General features: G+C 40.3%; 1 protein-coding gene across 2 annotated transcripts; it reads left to right on the forward strand.

Annotated features, from left to right (window-relative positions):
• Positions 1–4,353: 4,353 nt before the first annotated feature.
• Positions 4,354–15,398, forward strand: LOC129831368 (chloride intracellular channel protein 1-like). Of its 2 annotated transcripts, none has more exons than XM_055894713.1 (7): positions 4,354–4,534; positions 4,831–4,909; positions 7,108–7,217; positions 7,361–7,486; positions 8,782–8,888; positions 9,401–9,582; positions 11,601–15,398. In XM_055894713.1, the coding sequence occupies exons 2-7, from the start codon at positions 4,868–4,870 to the stop codon at positions 11,760–11,762; spliced, it is 729 nt and encodes a 242-aa protein (XP_055750688.1). In that variant the 5' UTR covers positions 4,354–4,534; positions 4,831–4,867; the 3' UTR covers positions 11,763–15,398. The 2 variants fall into 2 exon arrangements, with proteins under 2 accessions (XP_055750688.1, XP_055750689.1); XM_055894714.1 differs by lacking the exon at positions 4,354–4,534 and adding an exon at positions 4,560–4,582.
• The last annotated feature ends 2,835 nt before the right edge of the window (positions 15,399–18,233 follow it).

Raw genomic sequence — 18,233 nt, forward strand, 5'->3', positions numbered from 1 at the left:
TCAGTAATAGTTGCTAATATTTGCATATTATTATTAGTATTGGATAGAAAACACTCTGAAGTTTCTAAAACTGTTTGAATTATGTCTGTGAGTATAACAGAACTCATATGGAAGGCAAAAACCCGAGGAGTTCCACTTCCTGTTTGGATTTTTTCTGAGGGTGGCAGATTTTCAACCAAGCTCTCATTGAAATTACAGCGAGATATGGATGAGTTTTCACTTCCTATGGCTTCCACTAGATGTCAACAGTCAATAGAACTTTGTCTGATGACTCTAATGTGAAGGGGGGCCGAAGGAGATAGGAATTAGTCACCACTGCCACGAGCTGACCATGCTTTGACCACGCGCGTTGACGTGATAGGCAGCTCCGTTCCATCGCTCAACTGAAGTCAATCTAATTCTCCGGTTGGAACGTTATTCAAGATGTATGTTAACAACATTCTAAAGATTGATTCAGTACATCGTTTGACATGTTTCTACTGACTGTTATAGAACTTTTGGACATTTCGTCACGTTATAGTGGACGCGCTTTGTGACTTTGGAATTGTTTACCAAACGTGCTAACCAAAGTAGCTAATTGGACATAAATAACGGACATTAGCGAACAAATCAAGCATTTATTGTGGACCTGAGATTCCTGGGAATGCATTCTGATGAATATCATCAAAGGTAAGGAAACATTTATCATGTATTTTCTGGTTTCTGTTGACTCCAACATGGCGGCTAATTTTACTAATGTTCTGAGCGCCGTCTCAGATTATTGCATGGTTTGCTTTTTCCGTAAAGTTCTTTTGAAATCTGACACAGCGGTTGCATAAAGGAGAGGTATGTCTATAATTCCATGTGTATAACTTGTATTATCATCTACATTTATGATGAGTATTTCTGTTGAAACGATGTGGCTATACACTATCACTGGATGTTTTTGGAACTAGTGAATGTAACGCGCCAATGTAAACTCCGATTTTTTTATATAAATATGAACTTTATCAAACAAAACATGCATGTATTGTGTAACATGAAGTCCTATGAGTGTCATCTGATGAAGATCATCAAAGGTTAGTGATTAATTTTAGCTATATTTCTGCTTTTTGTGAAAGCTATCTTTCACTGGAAAAATGGCTGTGCTTATTGTGGTTTGGTGTGACCTAACATAATCGTTTGTAGTGCTTTCGCTGAAAAGCATATTTGAAATTGGACACTTTGGTGGGATCAACAACAAGATTACCTTTAAAATGGTATAAAACACATGTGTGTCTGAGGAATTTTAATTATGAGATTTCTGCTTTTTGAATTTGGCGCCCTGCACTTTCACTGGCTGTTGTCATATCGATCCCGTTAGCGGGATTGCAGCCATATGAAGTTATTGAAGAAAAATGTACTTACTATGACTGTGGTATGTGGTTGTCTGAAATAGCTAGCTTCAGATGAATTCACTAATGTAAGTCGCTCTGCACTCTTAGGGAAAAAAGGGTTCCAAAAGGGTTCTTTGGCTGTCCCCTTAGGAAAACCCTTTTTTTGTTTCAGGTAGAACCTTTTTTGATTCCAGGTAGAACCTATGTGGAAAGGGTTCTACATTGAACCAGAAAGGGTTCTTCAAAGGGTTCTCCTATGGGGACAGCCAAAGAACTCTTTTAGGTTCTATATAGCACCTTTTTTTCCCCTAAGAGTGTGGATAAGAGCATCTGCTAAATTACACAAATGTCAATGTAAAAATGACTTCTGTACACAGTAGTGTATAAACCTGTTACACTTCTGTTCACACTGTTGAAACCCTTTTCACTTCTGTTCACATTGTTTAAACAGGTTTGAGACTACTTTCCATCCTCTATTAACTAGGTTTGGCACCCTGAGCTCAGAAATAAATGCCTACATTGTAACTCCTGATCTACTTTAATAACATTCATCAACTGAATAGTACTTGCAACTATGATCTGCAACAACTCGAAGTGCCTTTATACTACCCTACGAAACACACAGTGCTGTAATATTATTCTTAATAATAAATAAATCGAATTACGTCACAAAACGGAAATAAAAGGTGCTGTTTTTCATTGGTGACACAATAGTGTCCTCTACACTTCTTTATTCTAAAATGTCATTGGTTTTGTCAAATGTACTGGCCTAAAAATGCTGAAACAATAATGGATAATAAGTCGTGCAAATAATGCTTTAGTTAGGAGGCTACCAATCTATCAAACATAAAACGGAACTGAGAAAAAAAGGTACAAGAAATGAAAGACAAACTTATGAAATATCTAGGGTTAGGGTTGGGCTATGTCTCGTGTAAGGGTTGAGCCGATGTGTAGACATCAACACAAGCTAATGTCAGTTTGCATCATTTGGGTGTCTATACACATTCGTCTACATTAGTGTGTCTTGCACAGTAAAAGAGTGGGTGTGTATTGTGTAAGTCCCATAACGTTAGTGTAACAGGTTATGTCCTCACCGTGACCTCATTGGCAACTTTGGCAGCTAAACTGAGCTGGCAGACAGGCTGGTGGAATCTTTCTCCACCCTGTTTGTCTGCAACTCACTTTCAAACCAATCGCGAATAAGTCCATCAGAGAGACGAAAGCACATTGGTGAATCTAAGACTTGGCCCGATGCTGTCAAATGTCCAGAAAAGAGTACTTCATCCAGGTGACTGGTGGATTAGTGGATTTAGTGGGGTTCTGCTCTGCCACACCAAAACCCGCACATACAAATACTTCAATACAAGCACTTCAATATAAATAAGCACATCTCATTGATCTTATAGGCCAGACACAGTTTGCACCTACAGTATTTCCCCAGACGAATGTAATGTTATATATCAACATGATGTCATATTTTGTATTATTTTAGCTATAGTGCTTTTGTTTTATCCCCCTCTGGCACAAAGCGTAAAAACATTCATAAACACACATGATATCACAATATTCCAGGAACTTGAATTAGTAAAATATACACTTTTCTATTTAGATCATTGTCTAAGTACATAATGACCCATTTCAGAAAATGAACACACCAGAACACTTGATTAAGTGTCACACACCATCAAAGGTCTGTTACATAAGCTTACTACTGAAGCATGAGTGCCTGACTCAATGAGCTGACAACCTACATTTAACCTCTACAGGATCGGTGTGATAGACTGCATCCAAGTTGTTGAGTAGAGTGTTGGAGGCTATTTTGTAAATGACATCGCCGAAGTCGAGGATCGGTAGGATGGTCAGTTTTACGAGGGTATGTTTGGCAGCATGAGTGAAGGATGCTTTGTTGCAAAATAGGAAGCCGATTCTAGATTTAATTTTGGATTGGAGATGCTTAATGTGAGTCTGGAAGGAGAGTTTACAGTCTAACCAGACACCTAGGTATTTGTAGTTGTCCACATATTCTAAGTCAGAACCGTTCAGAGTAGTGATGCTGGACAGGCGGACAGGTGCGGGCAGCGATCGGTTGAAGAGCATGCATTTAGTTTTACTAGCATTTAAGAGCAGTTGGAGGCCACGGAAGGAGAGTTGTATGGCATTGAAGCTCGTCTGGAGGTTAGATAACACAGTGTCCAAAGAAGGGCCAGAGGTATACAGAATGGTGTCGTCTGCGTAGAGGTGGATCAGAGAATCACCAGCAGCAAGAGCGACATCATTGCTGTATACAGAGAAGAGAGTCGGCCCGAGAATTGAACCCTGTGGCACCCCCATAGAGACTGCCAGAGGTCGGAACAACAGGCCCTCCGATTTGACACACTGAACTCTATCAGAGAAGTAGTTGGTGAACCAGGTGATACAACTTGATACAACATTTTGAATAGAAATGCAATGGTTCATTGGATCCGTTTAAAACTTTTCACATACACTGCTGCCATCTAGTGGCCAAAATCTAAATTGCTCCTAAACTGGAATAATACATTGTGGCCATTCTCTTGTATTTAAAAGATGGAACAAAAAAATAAAATAAAATGCTATTTTTTTTCTTTGTATTATCTTTTACCAGATCTAATGTGTTATATTCTGCTACATTAATTTAACATTTCCACAAATTTCAAATGTTTCCTTTCAAATGGTATCAATAATATGCATATCCTTGCTTCAGGCCCTGAGCTACAGGCAGTTGGATTTGGGTATGTAATTTCAGGCGAAAATGTTTTTAAAAAAGGGTCAGATCCTTAAATATCTGCTGTCTTCATCTACGGTAGGCTACTGTATTACAATTTGGTACAGACGCAATTCCTTCCACGTTGTGTAGGCCAGGCTAGCTACAGAAGGCTTATTTTTTATTTCATAACCCAAATTACATAGACGACCACCAAGGTCTCCCTGCCCCACCCCCACTCCCCAGTCCCCATCTCGTTCACGTACACAATCCGGTGCCTTTCTTTCTTATCACCGCTATTCGCTCGGGGCGCTTGGTTAGGGTTACAACGGAGTTCTAAACATCACTTGTATGTGGACTTTCCAGGAAATGGAGGATTGAGTGTGTAGCAAGCGACACAGAGGGAGAGGAAACCGAAAAGGCGTTAACTGCAAGTTCCACACAGGACGTGAGCGAGGTAAGAACAATTTAGACTACATTGTTACTCACCAAACTCGCGTGAAAGGTTGTTATTAATTAAGTCATAACGGTTTACAGTAAGACCTTATTTTTCTGATGCTTGTTTGTATTAGTTTATATAAACTATCGAATTTATCTGACTGACTATAGCAGATAGGGCGGCCAAGCCCTTGGTCGACATCGGTTATGTTTATCATTGAAATTGAGTAAAATATCTGAAAGTTAGTGCAAGACTGCACATTGAGAGTTGTTAATGTTACCCATCCAAAAACTAAACGGTCCTGTCACCTTTAGGTATTCCAGTTTCAGCAGCAACACTTGAAACAAAAAGATGAGTGACGAAAATCAACCTGAAGTTGAACTTTTTGTGAAGGTAAGCAACATCATCAAATCCATTCTGTGGCATGCATAATCATATCTTGGACTTTGTAAACAATGCGCCATTACTTGTCGCTGCCAAATTGTCATTATGTGGTACAATGTAATCTATTTTACTAAAACGTCATTATAACCCACGCATTTCTGCAACAAGATAACTTATCAGTGAGAAATGTAAACTGTTGCCACTGGTCCCTCGCGCCATTTGTTTGAAGACTGCTAGAATGCCTAGAGAAAGCAGGCCTAATGGTTTTTATAGTATTAATAAGATAGTAGTAATACATTACGCTATTTTATTAACATATTAGCTATGCCTATTGCTGTACCCCATTTGGTACATCAGTTGAATGGCCAGAACATTTTATAATCTTATTAAATGCACATTAAGATAATACATATGAAATATAGGCTCCTTAATCTATACTGAACAAAAATATAAACGTAACATGTAAAGTGTTGGTCCCATGTTTCTTGAGCTAACAACAAAAATCCATACTCACAAAAACCTTATTTCTCTCAAATATTGTGCACCGGTGAGAATTTCTTATTTGCCAAGATAATCCATCTACCTTACAATTGTGGCATATCAAGAAGCTGATTAAACAGCATGATCATTACACACGTGCACCTTGTGATGGGGACAATAAAAGGCCACTCTAAAATGTGCAGTTTTGTCACACAACACAATGCCACGATGTCTCAAGTTTTGAGGGAGCATGCAGTTGGCATGCTGACTGCAGGACTGTCCACCAGAGCTGTTGCCAGAGAATTTAATGTTAATTTCTCTACCATAAGCCTCCTCCAACGTTGTTTTAAATAATTTGGCAGTACGTCCAACCGTCCTCACAACCGCAGACCACGTGTAACCACGGCAGTCCAGGACCTCCACATCTGGCATCTTTACCTGCTGGATCATCTGAGACCAGCCACCCGGACAGTTGATGAAACTGTGGGTTTGCACAACTGAAGAATTTCAGAAACCTCAGAGAAGCTCATCTGCGTCCTCGTCGTCCTCACTAGGGTCTTGACCTGACTGCAGTTCAGCGTCGTAAACGACATCAGTGGGCAAATGCTCACCTTTAATGACCACTGGCACGCTGGAGAAGTGTGCGCTTCACGGATGAATCCCGACTTCAACTGTACCGTGCAGATGGCAGACATGTACAACGTGTATGGCGCCGTGTGGGCCAGCGGTTTGCTGTTGTCAATGTTGTGAACAGAGTTCCCCATGGTGGCAGTGGGGTTATGATATGGGCAGGCATAAGCTACGGACAATGAACACAATTCCATTTTATCAATGGCAAGATTCTGAGGCTCATTGTTGTGCCATTCGTCCGCTGCCACCACTTCATGTTTCAGCCTGATAATGAAAGGCCCCATGTCACAAGGATCTGGACACAATTCCTGGAAGCTGAAAATGACCCAGTTCTTCCGTGGACTGCATACTCACCAGACATGTCACCCATTGAGCATGTTTGGGATGCTCTGGATCGATGTTTACATCAGCGTTCTCACCAATATCCTGCAACTTCGCAAAGCCATTTAAGAGGAGTGGGACAACATTCCACAGCCTGATCAGCTCTATGCAAAGGAGATGTGTCGCTCTGCATGAGTCAAGTGGTGGACACACCAGATACTGACTGGTTTTCTGGTCCACATCCCTACCTTTTTTTAAGGTATCTGTGACTAACAGATGCAAATCTGTATTCCCAGTCATGTGAAATCCATAGATTAGGGCCTAATTAATTTATTTCAATTGACTGATTTCCTTATATGAACTGTAACTCAGTAAAATCTTTGAAATTCTTGCGTTTATATTTTTGTTCAGTGTATATTTCATAAGCTGGCCAGAGCAGCCTAGGGGTATGGTCATTCAGAGGAAAACACGGTCCAATATAAAGATAGGGTACCCTTTTTTTACTCTCTTATAAGGATTTCTCTGTGTGAATATCAAGGCTTAGAACCCTTTTTTCCCTCAGGTATGAAAGATGTCTTTGTGGTAGCAGCTTAAAATGCTTACTTCTTGTTCATTTCCCCACCATTCAAATGTCAAGAGACCCACAGCCCTGCTCTGTCACACATTACCCTCTTTGAGGGTAATCCGTCTTTGACTTCCCCTATCTTTCTTGGGTAGTATATGATCTTCTTGTTCGGATGAATGACCATAATATGTGGCCTTCTATCCCATTCTAGGCAGGCAGTGATGGCCAGAGCATTGGCAACTGTCCGTTCTCCCAGCGCCTCTTCATGGTGCTGTGGCTTAAAGGAGTAACGTTCAATGTCACCACCGTGGACATGAAGAGGTCTGTCTAATGCCTATCAATCTGTATCTATATTACATATACATTTATATTACATTTGCACATGCCTAAGCTACTTACTCACTCACTCTAATGCTGTCATTGTTTCCCCTCTCTCCCTCTGTCATTTCTCTCTCTCTTGATAGGAAACCAGACATCCTTAAGGACCTAGCACCTGGTGCTCAGCCCCCCTTCCTGCTCTATGGGACGGAGGTGAAAACCGACACCAACAAGATCGAAGAGTTCCTGGAGGAGAACCTGTCCCCTCCAAAGTAATCACTCCGTCCATCATTCTATTCTTATTCCATCCTCTGATCAAACCATTAGACAGTTATGCTGCTACTTGCACCAAGCAAAGTTCCATATCCTACCAGATCTATGTTCATAGGTGGCGTGTGAATTTCAAGTTTGGGGAAGCACATTTGTTTATAATAAAGCATTCCATGCATCTATCATCGCATTTGTAGACTTATGTAGGATAGCCTACTATTCTGAGTAGATTGGATAGTCATAATTTAGGCTAATAGTATAACTCAATCACTGTTTGCAAAAAATACCCTTCAATACATCGCTGAGCGTGTTGTGGCGCAGAGTAGGACTAGGCTATAGGCTATATCAGATACGTGTTTTCCCCTTTCTTTGCACAGGAAAGAATGTGGGCTTTTATAAGCACATTTCATTTCAATTCTACTAAACTGTATGACTGGAGACATTAGCAGAATATTGTTTAATACAACACAAAGTACAGGTTTACAAAAAGTATAGGCTACTGCTGACAAACAGATCAATAATTACGACCTTGTCTGCAGGCGTCTAATCGAGGCCTACGAAAAAGGGGAGACAGAAATTATACAGTATGATGTCCATCTAACCTGGAGGAGGAAATGATTGTCCAAAAACAAAGTTTCAAGTTGCACTGATCTAATGATAAGTGAATATGCGCACTCACCGGGGATATGGAGGATGCTCTCTGCTGGTGCCAATAAGATAGGCTTTGGTTTGCTCAAATTGAGAATTTTGATAACAAAAAAATAGATTCAAGTATTTTTATTGTCTTATCTTTCCAGCAATAGTGATTGTATTTTGAAATATAGCGATATGCCTGGCCCTATTTTAGCTGCTTCAACAATAATATATTTGGTATTTAAATAACCAAATTGCGGGCCTTCCAACTGTAGGCTATGCCCTTATGATTTAGAACAATCCACAGCTTGTTTTTTTAATGAAGTTAATGATCATCTGGGGCCAAATCATGCTTTCTGGTGTACTTGCTTATTTTGAATGATTTTAATTCTTTCTGCATAGACAGAAGTAATTATATAAGGTTGACAATTTAATTCAATTTACTTTAGGAGAAGCTTAGCTTCCTTTGTATAATTATTTGTGTCTGTTGTTTGCCTCTGTAGAGTATGTTGAAAGGTTATGTGCTGTCCTTGCATGTACTTTATGTGTTTAACATTACTTCCTATGTTCCTCTCTGAAGACAACATGCTTTCTCCCATGATAATTTGCTGACGGAGGTCTGCTAGATGGCAAATTTGTAATACGTCCTCCACCCCCTCCCCAGATACCCCCGCATGGCTTCCAGGAACCCTGAGTCTAACACAGCCGGCCTGGACGTGTTCTCCAAGTTCTCGGCCTACATCAAGAATTCAAACCCCCAGCTCAATGACAGTGAGTGAGAATGACATCAGGATGAACTGAGCCCGACCCATTCATGTACAGAAACACTATTGCGTGTTAACAAGCACCTGCAAGAACTCCCACAATCTGTCTCTGTATTCCGGAGCAGCAGGGAGTGTCTTTGTTAATGGCATTATGCTCTGAGCTTTGCGTCTCTTCACAAACCGGTTGCCTGTGGTTTTGTATTTTTAGCAGCGCCTTCAGATGTACAGTGAAAGTACACACTAAGATAAGCATTTGTCATGTGCAATGAGTCATTTTAAATTACTCTTTAACTCAACAATTTACATCTGTGCCTCAAGTTTTTGTTCAAATAATTCAAGTAATTATATTTCTATAGGTGTTAGTCATATTTCCTTTGTATTGTGCATTGTTTCATGGTGAAGCACATTCAATTCCTGTTTCGATATGAGGAGCTTTAGCTTTGCGCGTACTACAGTTTGTTTATGTACGTGTCAGTCTTAATAAATGTGTTGTACTTTGTGTGTTCTCTGTGTGGTCAGACCTAGAGAAAGGCCTGCTCAAGGCCCTGAAGAAACTAGATGACTACCTTGGCTCCCCACTTCCTGAGGAGATTGACGAGAATAGTGCTGATGAGGTCACTTCTTCTGCCCGCCCCTTCCTGGATGGGCAGGACCTCACTCTGGCCGACTGCAACTTGCTGCCCAAGCTGAACATCGTCAGGGTAATTCTTTGTTTTAAGCCCTGCTTGTGGCCTAGTGTGAAGTCCTTATAATCAAATCGGTATTAATTGGAGTTGGTGGACCATTTGTGAGCTAAATGCTGCCACGTGTACAACATTAACTTCAGTGCAAACTGCAAAGATCCAATGGGCTCTTTTGGTCATTCTTTTTTGGACTGTAAACATTTATTGGCTATAACTGTTACTTTTCTTGTCTTTACTTTTTTGTATCTTCCTTGTATTTTGGTTATTCTGTAGCCACGTGTATTTAGAAACAGAAACACCTTTATTCACTGAAGACATTTGCATGTTCAGAAATTTGACTCTGTGAAATGATCCTGCCACAATAAACAGAATATACAGACAGGCACAATAAACGACTATACTTATAAAATACACTATATATAAAAAAGTATTTGGACACCCCAAATTACGGAATTCGGCTATTTCAGTCACACCCGTTGCTGACAGGTATATAAAATCAAGCACACAGCCATGCAATCTCCATAGACAAACATTGGTAGTAGAATGGCCTTACTGAAGAGCTCAGTGACTTTCAACGTGGCACCTTCATAGGATGCGACCTTTCCAACAAGTCAGTTCGTCAAATTTCTGCCCTGCTAGAGCTGCACTGGTCAACTGTAAGTGTTGTTATTCTGAAGTGGAAACGTCTAGACGCAACAACGGCTCAGCCGGGAAGTGGATGGCCACACAAGCTCACAGAACGGGACCGCTGAGTAGAAATTGTCTGTCCTCGGTTGCAACACTCACTACTGAATTCCAACTTGCCTCTGGAAGCAACGTCAGCACAAGAACTGTTCGTCGGGAGCTTCATGAAAAGGGTTTCCATGGCTGAGCAGCCACACACAAGCCTAAGATCACCCTGCGTAATGCCAAGCGTCGGCTGGCGTGGTGTAAAGCCCACCACCATTGGACTCTGGAGCAGTGGAAACGTATTCTCTGGAGTGATGAATCACGCTTCGCCATCTGGCAGTCCAACGAACTAATCTGGGTTTGGCGGATGCCAGGAGAACGCTACCTGCCCCAATACATAGTGCCAACTGTAAAGTTTGGTGGAGGAGGAATAATGGTCTGGGGCTGTTTTTCATGGTTTCTGGCTAGGCCCCTTAGTTTCAGTGAAGGGAAATCTTAATGCTACAGCATACAATGACATTCTAGACAATTCTGTGCTTCAAACTTTGTGGCAAAAGTTTGGGGAAGTCCCTTTCCTCTTTCAGCATGACAATGCCCCCGTGCACAAAGTGAGGAATGGTTTGTCGAGATTGATGTGGAAGAACATGACTGGCCTGCACAGAGCCCTGACCGCCACCCTATTGAACACCTTTGGGATGAATTGGAACGCCGACTGCGAGTCAGGCCTAATCGCCCAACAGTAGTGCCCGACCTCACTAATGTTCTTGTGGCTGATTGGAAGCAAGTCCCCGCAGCAATGTTTCAACATTAGTGGAAAGCCTTCCCAGAAGAGTGGAGGCTGTTATAGCGCCGAAGGGGAGACCAACTCCATATTAATGGTCAGGATGTTGGAATGAGATGTTTGACGAGCAGGTGTCCACACACTTTTTACAGTCCACACTATGAATACTATAATCTACATTATAAACGGGGTGGTTTGAGCCCTGGATGCTGATTGGTTGAAATCCGTGGTATATCAGACCGTATGACAAAAAAAATTATTTTTACTGCTCTAATTACGCTGGTAACCAGTTTATAATAGCAATAAGGCACCTCTGGGGTTTGTGATATAAGGCCAATATACCACCACTAAGGACTGTGTCCTAGCACTCCGCGTTGCGTCTTGCCTAAAGAACAGTCCTTAGCCGTAGTATATTGGCCATATACCACATCCCCTCAGGCCTTTTTGCTTAGTTAGAACTTTGCATGTAGAGACAGATGTACAGTATGAATAAAAGCAATGTTACAGGATGATTTGCAATGGGGTGGAAATTACATGTATCTCTCCGTTCTTTCTCTTTTTTTCTCTCTCCCTGTCCAATCCTCAGGTTGTGTGTCTGAAGTATCGCACTTTCTCCGTCCCCAAGTCTCTCTCCAACCTGTGGCGATACCTGGACGCTGCGTACGCCCGCGAGGAGTTCTCCTCTACCTGCCCCAACGACACAGAGATACACATCGCCTACTCAGCCGTGGCTAAAGCACTTAAGTAGGAGGAGAAGGGGATTCCATCAGTTTTCACACACCAGTGAATACATCTTATACACTCACCTACGCACACACTGTACATGTGGCAGCATACACACACTAATGCGCTCACACACACATGCACTCTCTCAGACACACATATTATTCAACAGCCTTGCTTTTGGACAGGAAATCAATATTACTGTAAGATCAAGTTGGAAACATTTAATTGGCCATTTAAGAGTTTGTGAAACTGAGACTTATAGTTTATGGTTCCCTTTTTGTCACATGCTGCATCCACTCTTAATTCAGTGGCAGTTACACACAGTTAAAGTTCTATACACGGGCAGTAGGTTACATATGGTAGCATCCAACTAAAGGTGTTCAGTCACTATGATTAATTCTGCACTCCATACATTGCCACATTGCCAGCTATTAGCTTCTATCTCTTGGCCAAGCCGTAAAGAAACTGTTCTTCTGTTGTGATTACACACACACACATACTTAGACCAGTTTAATTGCTACCTGCAGCTGAAAGAGAGAGGTCTGTTATAGGCGTGTCTATAATTATACATTATTACAGATATATTATTACACTGTTGATATATTGTTTAGGGCGAACCGCCTTTAACATGGTCAGTTTGAACCAGTCGTTTTATACATGCTAAATGATCCGACGTTAGGTTCAGGGAATAGGAAAGCAGGTCTTGGGCATGTAGTAGTACATTGGGGCACACTATACAGAGGTGTTTCTCAGCACTGTACAGTTACTGACACAGGAAATGATTTCAGCAGACCTCGGCTTCCCCTTTCTCCGCCTTGTAGCGCTGTGAAGGGTTAATCAAGTTTATATCCCCCCATTGTAAGGCTCTTTTGCTATTAGTAATCAACCTCCATTCCCCCATTCAAAGTGAAGGATATTTTTTATATTATGAAAACAACTGTGAGAGGCTCATATTGCGGGACAGTTGAGTTATTCCAGACAAAGTAATGTGGCTATAGTTGCTGCTTTGTGTGAACTTTAGGTTATTGAAGAAGTACTTGACTTTGTATGGCCTTGAGGCACCAAGCCGGTTCGGTCACATGTTTTACTGTAATCTGAGGGAAAACTACAGGATGTAATGCAGACGTGCACACGCCTCCTCGCATGACTAAACCATAAACGTCACATTCATTAAAAAGAGAGACGCACATTGCATAGATAACTGAAACTGAAATCTTCAAGGAGAGAATGCTACAGGATTGTGTATTTGTACTCTTTGATATGGTTACTGACAATGGAAGACTCAATCAAACTTGAAAAAAGAGAAGTTTGAACTTTAGTGAGCCAAATGAAAGGTTTTACTTCAGGTCTATCGAGCTGGGTGTTGTTTAAGTTGTTTAAATCGACAACACCTTTGAACCTACTACCGTCCTGTGCTTTGTAGTGCTGAGCAATTAGTGTTTTTTAGGTCGTTTGTTTTCAGTTCTATTAATGCAAAATAATCACGGGTTTTCAATTTTGGTTTTGATAATTTTTTTAAATATGAAATGCATTATGAAATAATGACATTACAATGATTTGAGAGCTTTTTAATGGAAATTCCAAAGCCCAAAATAGTAAACATTGAATTTCCAAAACATTTAAAATATTCCATTGTCTCTGATCAGGTCCACATTGGGTAAACGTCAATAGAAAAATATTGAAATTACTATGAAATAATAAAATGTGTATATTACTTCGTTTTTAATGGATTACATTATTATTTTTAATTCCTTAAAGTAATCATCTCATCTCTGCTCAGGCAGTAGCAGTCAGCCAGCCAGTCCATCTAACATTACGTCCTCCCCATACTGTACTGTATTTAGTCATCCTATTTAGCTAGCCTGCCTATGCTGCAGAGCTTTCTCACGAAATCATTTGACTAGATCTTCAAAGTAGATAAGGCATTCTTTCACGAACTGTCTCTGTCCCTCTCGTCGTTGTGTTGTGTATATTCGTCTCTCATGTGGTCTATTCAGTCTGTGTAATTATCCTAACGTAGCATGCGTAAAAGTGTATCCGTCCTGAGATCAGTATATAATGACGAGATGCTAATTTCGCCGCCCTAATAATGAGAGTCGTCGCAAATGCGGGAAGGCAAACGACAAGCGTAGGTCATTCCAAGCCCATTGCATTCGGTTTATTTTGGACAGATTTTGGCGAGAGGGAAACCTCTCGTTTTGCCTCTTCCTCTCTGATCTGTTTGAGCTGGGTGAAAACTGGCGCAATGGATTGTGGTCATTGTAATTAATTACGACGTTTCTGCGCTGAACTAGGTTGAATATTTGTTTAATGAAAACAACTCCCTTCGGCCCTGCGTCCTACATAGTTCTTGACATCATTTATTTTCTGAATGATTTGACTAACTAAATGGAATTCAAGTAATTTAACCGACTTCGGTCCATTAGTTGTTTAATAACTATGAAAAAACGAGATGTCAGTTAATCGCTCAGCACTAAGGCTTTGTAGTGTGTAGTGACTTTGAATAAGTAATCCATTTTACATTGACTTGAAATTCAGGCCCTGGGAAAGAACTGGACATATTTGTTTGGGCTCTATTTAATCCATATCGCGGAAGGTCAGTGTAACAGCGTGATTGAAATTCAAAGCCAATATTACCGCGTTAGTGGAGACTGCATTCACGGTAAATGCTGCATATGCCGGCTCAATCGGAAATTACATTTGAATTTCTATTGCACAATCTGTAACGGTTCAGCGATACAGATTGAATAGAGCTCTCAGCCTGACTGATAGATGGTGCAGTCATGGTAATGACATAAGCTTACAACAAGCTTTGTGAAGACAGAACCTACATATTTTGTATGACTTCCAGGGTAAGGTTTTGTAAAACAGTCACTAAGTGCAATTATCGTTATTGAATAGTACAAACATGAAGATGTAATTTGCAATATATTTAGCATCTGAGTTGACATTTATGTCAGCTATTTTATACAGTGTTTCATCAACCGTGTGATGAATCTGTAGTTTAAAACCCATATTTGTCCTCCACATCTGATAGATAAGAAAATTATTCAGAAAACCCATTACTATTTTACATGACTGACTCCTTTATGGTATGGATTTTATTTGTTTTCTATGGACCTACTTTTACCGGTCAATTGTCTATAGTCCTGTTGTCATGACTATTTGTCAAAAGGGACCAAGTCTTCATTTCAATGTTGCCTGTTGTATTCTAGTATTTTCCTTTACTGAAGCGTGTAACAGTTTATTTTATTTTTTACTTCCTTTTACTGTAAGATTAGTGATGACTTCAGGGACTTTTTACATTCTTCTTTAATTCTTCTTTAATGTATTATCCTCCTTTACGTCTCCATTTCATACATATCTATTTTCCATCTTTATCCCATCCTCTTTTTTTAAAGATTCATTTTCATTTTTGTTGTTTATTTTCTTCCTACTTTTGATGCGTTCTTCCCTCCACATATTTCAGCCCTTTACTTCACCTTCAACTTTATTCGAAGGCAATAGCACTTAACCTAGATTGTGTTGTGTACATTGAGTCAATGGCATTTCATTAGATCTTTATTGACGATGACGACAATCAAATGTAGTATTTCTTTTGTAGGTTTTAATCATCCTGAAAAGACGGGTCAAAATAAAACCACAATTGGTTACTGTTTCTTGACTTGTTTGTTTATTAATGGCTGCCAATCCTTTTTCAACAAAGTTATGCTAAATATAGCACCATAGAAAAGTAGCAATGTTAGAAAGCCATGTTAACCCTTACTTAAACAAATGTTCTTATGAATGAATGCAGTGGATTTGATCAACATGGATTATGTTTCGCCACTAGTTTCATTGTCATTTAAACACAGTGATATGTCGCAATAGACACATGACTCATTTCTACCCTCGGGTGACTCTGTGACTGCACTACTTTTTAGGGTGCATCTGTGGGTGTCTCTGTGCCTTGTGTGTGCGTCTATTGTATGTGAGTTCTACACCTACATGTAAACAAGAGTACATGTAAACAAAGAGTTTTTTTTGGTTTGTGGGATTCACCCCATTACAGTATAGGTTGTGTATGTTAGTGTATGATGATGAATCTACATATAAAATGGAATACATTTGGATATCAGCTTAGTATGAGAGAAAAAATAACCAGGATGCACAGTGCACCTCCCCTCCAGATGGGGGCAGCATGGGCCATAGCCCCATTGCACAGGTCCGTGTCACAGCGGTCATTTTGGTAGGTGAAGTTCAGGCCTGCAGCGTGTTTCTCCCCAGATAAACCACATTGAGAGGGAATGGCACAGCTCTTCTCATACAGGACCAGATGCAGGGAGCCTACAGATGAGGAAAAGGGTCATTTCAATGCTATTCAGTATATTTCACTTCAGTAAGTCGAGGCCTATTTGTCAGTGCACTGACTGAAATAGAGACAAGAGATGATAGTGTAATTGCTAGACTGACAGACATTGGGATGTATTACTGTCACACTAAGAGACATACAATTGGCCCACCAAAAGTCTGGATAGGCCACACCAGTTCTGCATTTAGAAAGGTGTTAACACAATACATTCAATCACTGCAAATTACTGACCTCAATTGAATTATGTGGCAAAAATACTTTTCAGAGAGGTCCCTTTCCTCTTATCCTCAGACTAACACAGAATCATGTGTCCAACCCACTTAGCGCTTGGCTATTTTTAGAGATAATTTGATGGCATCACTGGCATTAGGGAGCTAACAACCGGCTTGCTGAGAGAATAGTGGTGACATTTGGCCTTTTCAGCTAGCCTTTTGCCTCATATTATGTAGTGAATACCCAGCAGGAAGGCAAGGCTAGGCAGGCCATAAAACATCTCCCACACTTAACTCTTCAACTTTAGTTAACATTACACAATTGCAGTACGACTCAAGTTTGTTATTCAATCCAATGCACAATCATGAAACATTATTGTATATTCTCTTAAGTTTCTGTCATGCCACCTCCACCGGAAACCCAATACTGTCTCCAATGCCCACACACATGCACAAACACACGCATGTAAACACACACGCATGTAAACACACACACACAAACGTACAGCCTGCACTCACCTTGCATCTCCACTGCTGTGCCAGCTAGTCAGCGTTGTCCGGCAGGACACTCCTGAGGGAACTTGAGGCAGTCCATAGGAGAGATGGCAGGAAACGTGTAACAGCACAGAGGTGCTAATAAAGAAAGGGACCAACATACATTAAGATTATGTATCAAATATAAGATGTAGATCATACTAATGGGGGTATGAAGGTGGGGAAAAAAGACAACTCAGAACTAAAGGTATTGATTTTCCCCTAAACTTTTTAATGGTTGCAACCTGGTCTCAGAGCATTTTGTATTATTCTGTATGTAAATCCAATACACTCCATTTAGTATAATATGTTACTTTTCGTATGTTATGTATTAATTTGTGGGTATCTATTAACCATTTCATATATGTTATGAATAACAATTCGTATTATATGTTGTGCATTTGCCAAACGTACAATATGTTACAAATTTGCTAAATGTACAATATGTTACGAATTCTAGCTAGGTGGCTAACGTTAGCTAGCTCGCTAACGTTAGCTAGGCTAGGGGTTAGGGTTGAAGTTAGGGTTAAGTTTAGGAGTTAGGTTAAAGGGTTAAGTTTAGGGGAAGGATTAGCTAACATGCTACGTATTTGTAAAGTAGCTAAAAAGTAGTAAGTAGTGGAAAAGTTTCTAAAATGCTGATGTCTTCTGGGATGAGATTCAAACTCGCAACCTTTGGGTTGCTAGACATTTCCGTTATAAGCCCACCCATCCACTTTGACCTTGCCTTAATTTAAGTAACCATCTGGCTTACATAACCATACCAAAGGTAACATATCATTGTAAATGGAGCTTTCGGATTTACATACAGAATAATACGAAATGCTCTGAGGCCGGGTTGACTAGATAATGTAGAATTATTATCTCAATGCATTTCTCCTGTTATTGAGCTATGGGTCGAATCTAAAAAGTTAGTTGTCCTTGTTAAACCTATTGAATTGAGTATTCTTAGGCATTATCAAGCTTATCTCTTTTCCTCAAACTTTCTCATCTCCATCCTTTTCTTACATACCTGCCAAAGGAAGACAACACAGGAAAAGAAGGAACAGTTGTGGAGAAGACATCTTAGAAGTTGTAGAAGTTGATTCTTGGGCCCTTCAGAAGTATTACAAACTCTTCTCTCGTTTTGGTAAATGTCCCTGCCTGATACCTTCATCCTCTCTCTTCTACCAACTCCACTAGCAGTTAATAGGTAGCGTGTCCCATTCAAACCCAAATTACATTTATTTGTATCTCTTTCCTTCCTTCCAAGTCAGCATCCAATCAATCCAACTCTCAATCTTTCTCTCCCAGTCAACAACACTCTCTGTTTTTTCTTACTGTATTATTTCTCTCTCTGATAGTGCAATGTGTCCAGATGTCATTTGTATTGTCCTCATATGTTCAGTTGTAAATT

This window comes from Salvelinus fontinalis, chromosome 32 (genome assembly GCF_029448725.1).
Source record: "Salvelinus fontinalis isolate EN_2023a chromosome 32, ASM2944872v1, whole genome shotgun sequence".
Lineage (NCBI taxonomy): Eukaryota > Metazoa > Chordata > Actinopteri > Salmoniformes > Salmonidae > Salvelinus > Salvelinus fontinalis.

Bases quoted from the DNA above. Each gene is read 5' to 3' on its own strand.
- LOC129831368 (XM_055894713.1), top strand. From the start codon at position 4,868: ATGAGTGACGAAAATCAACCTGAAGTTGAACTTTTTGTGAAG. The intron at 7,487-8,781 runs GTAATCACTCCG...CCCCCTCCCCAG, and splicing joins GAGAACCTGTCCCCTCCAAA to ATACCCCCGCATGGCTTCCA. The intron at 9,583-11,600 runs GTAATTCTTTGT...TCCAATCCTCAG, and splicing joins CCAAGCTGAACATCGTCAGG to GTTGTGTGTCTGAAGTATCG.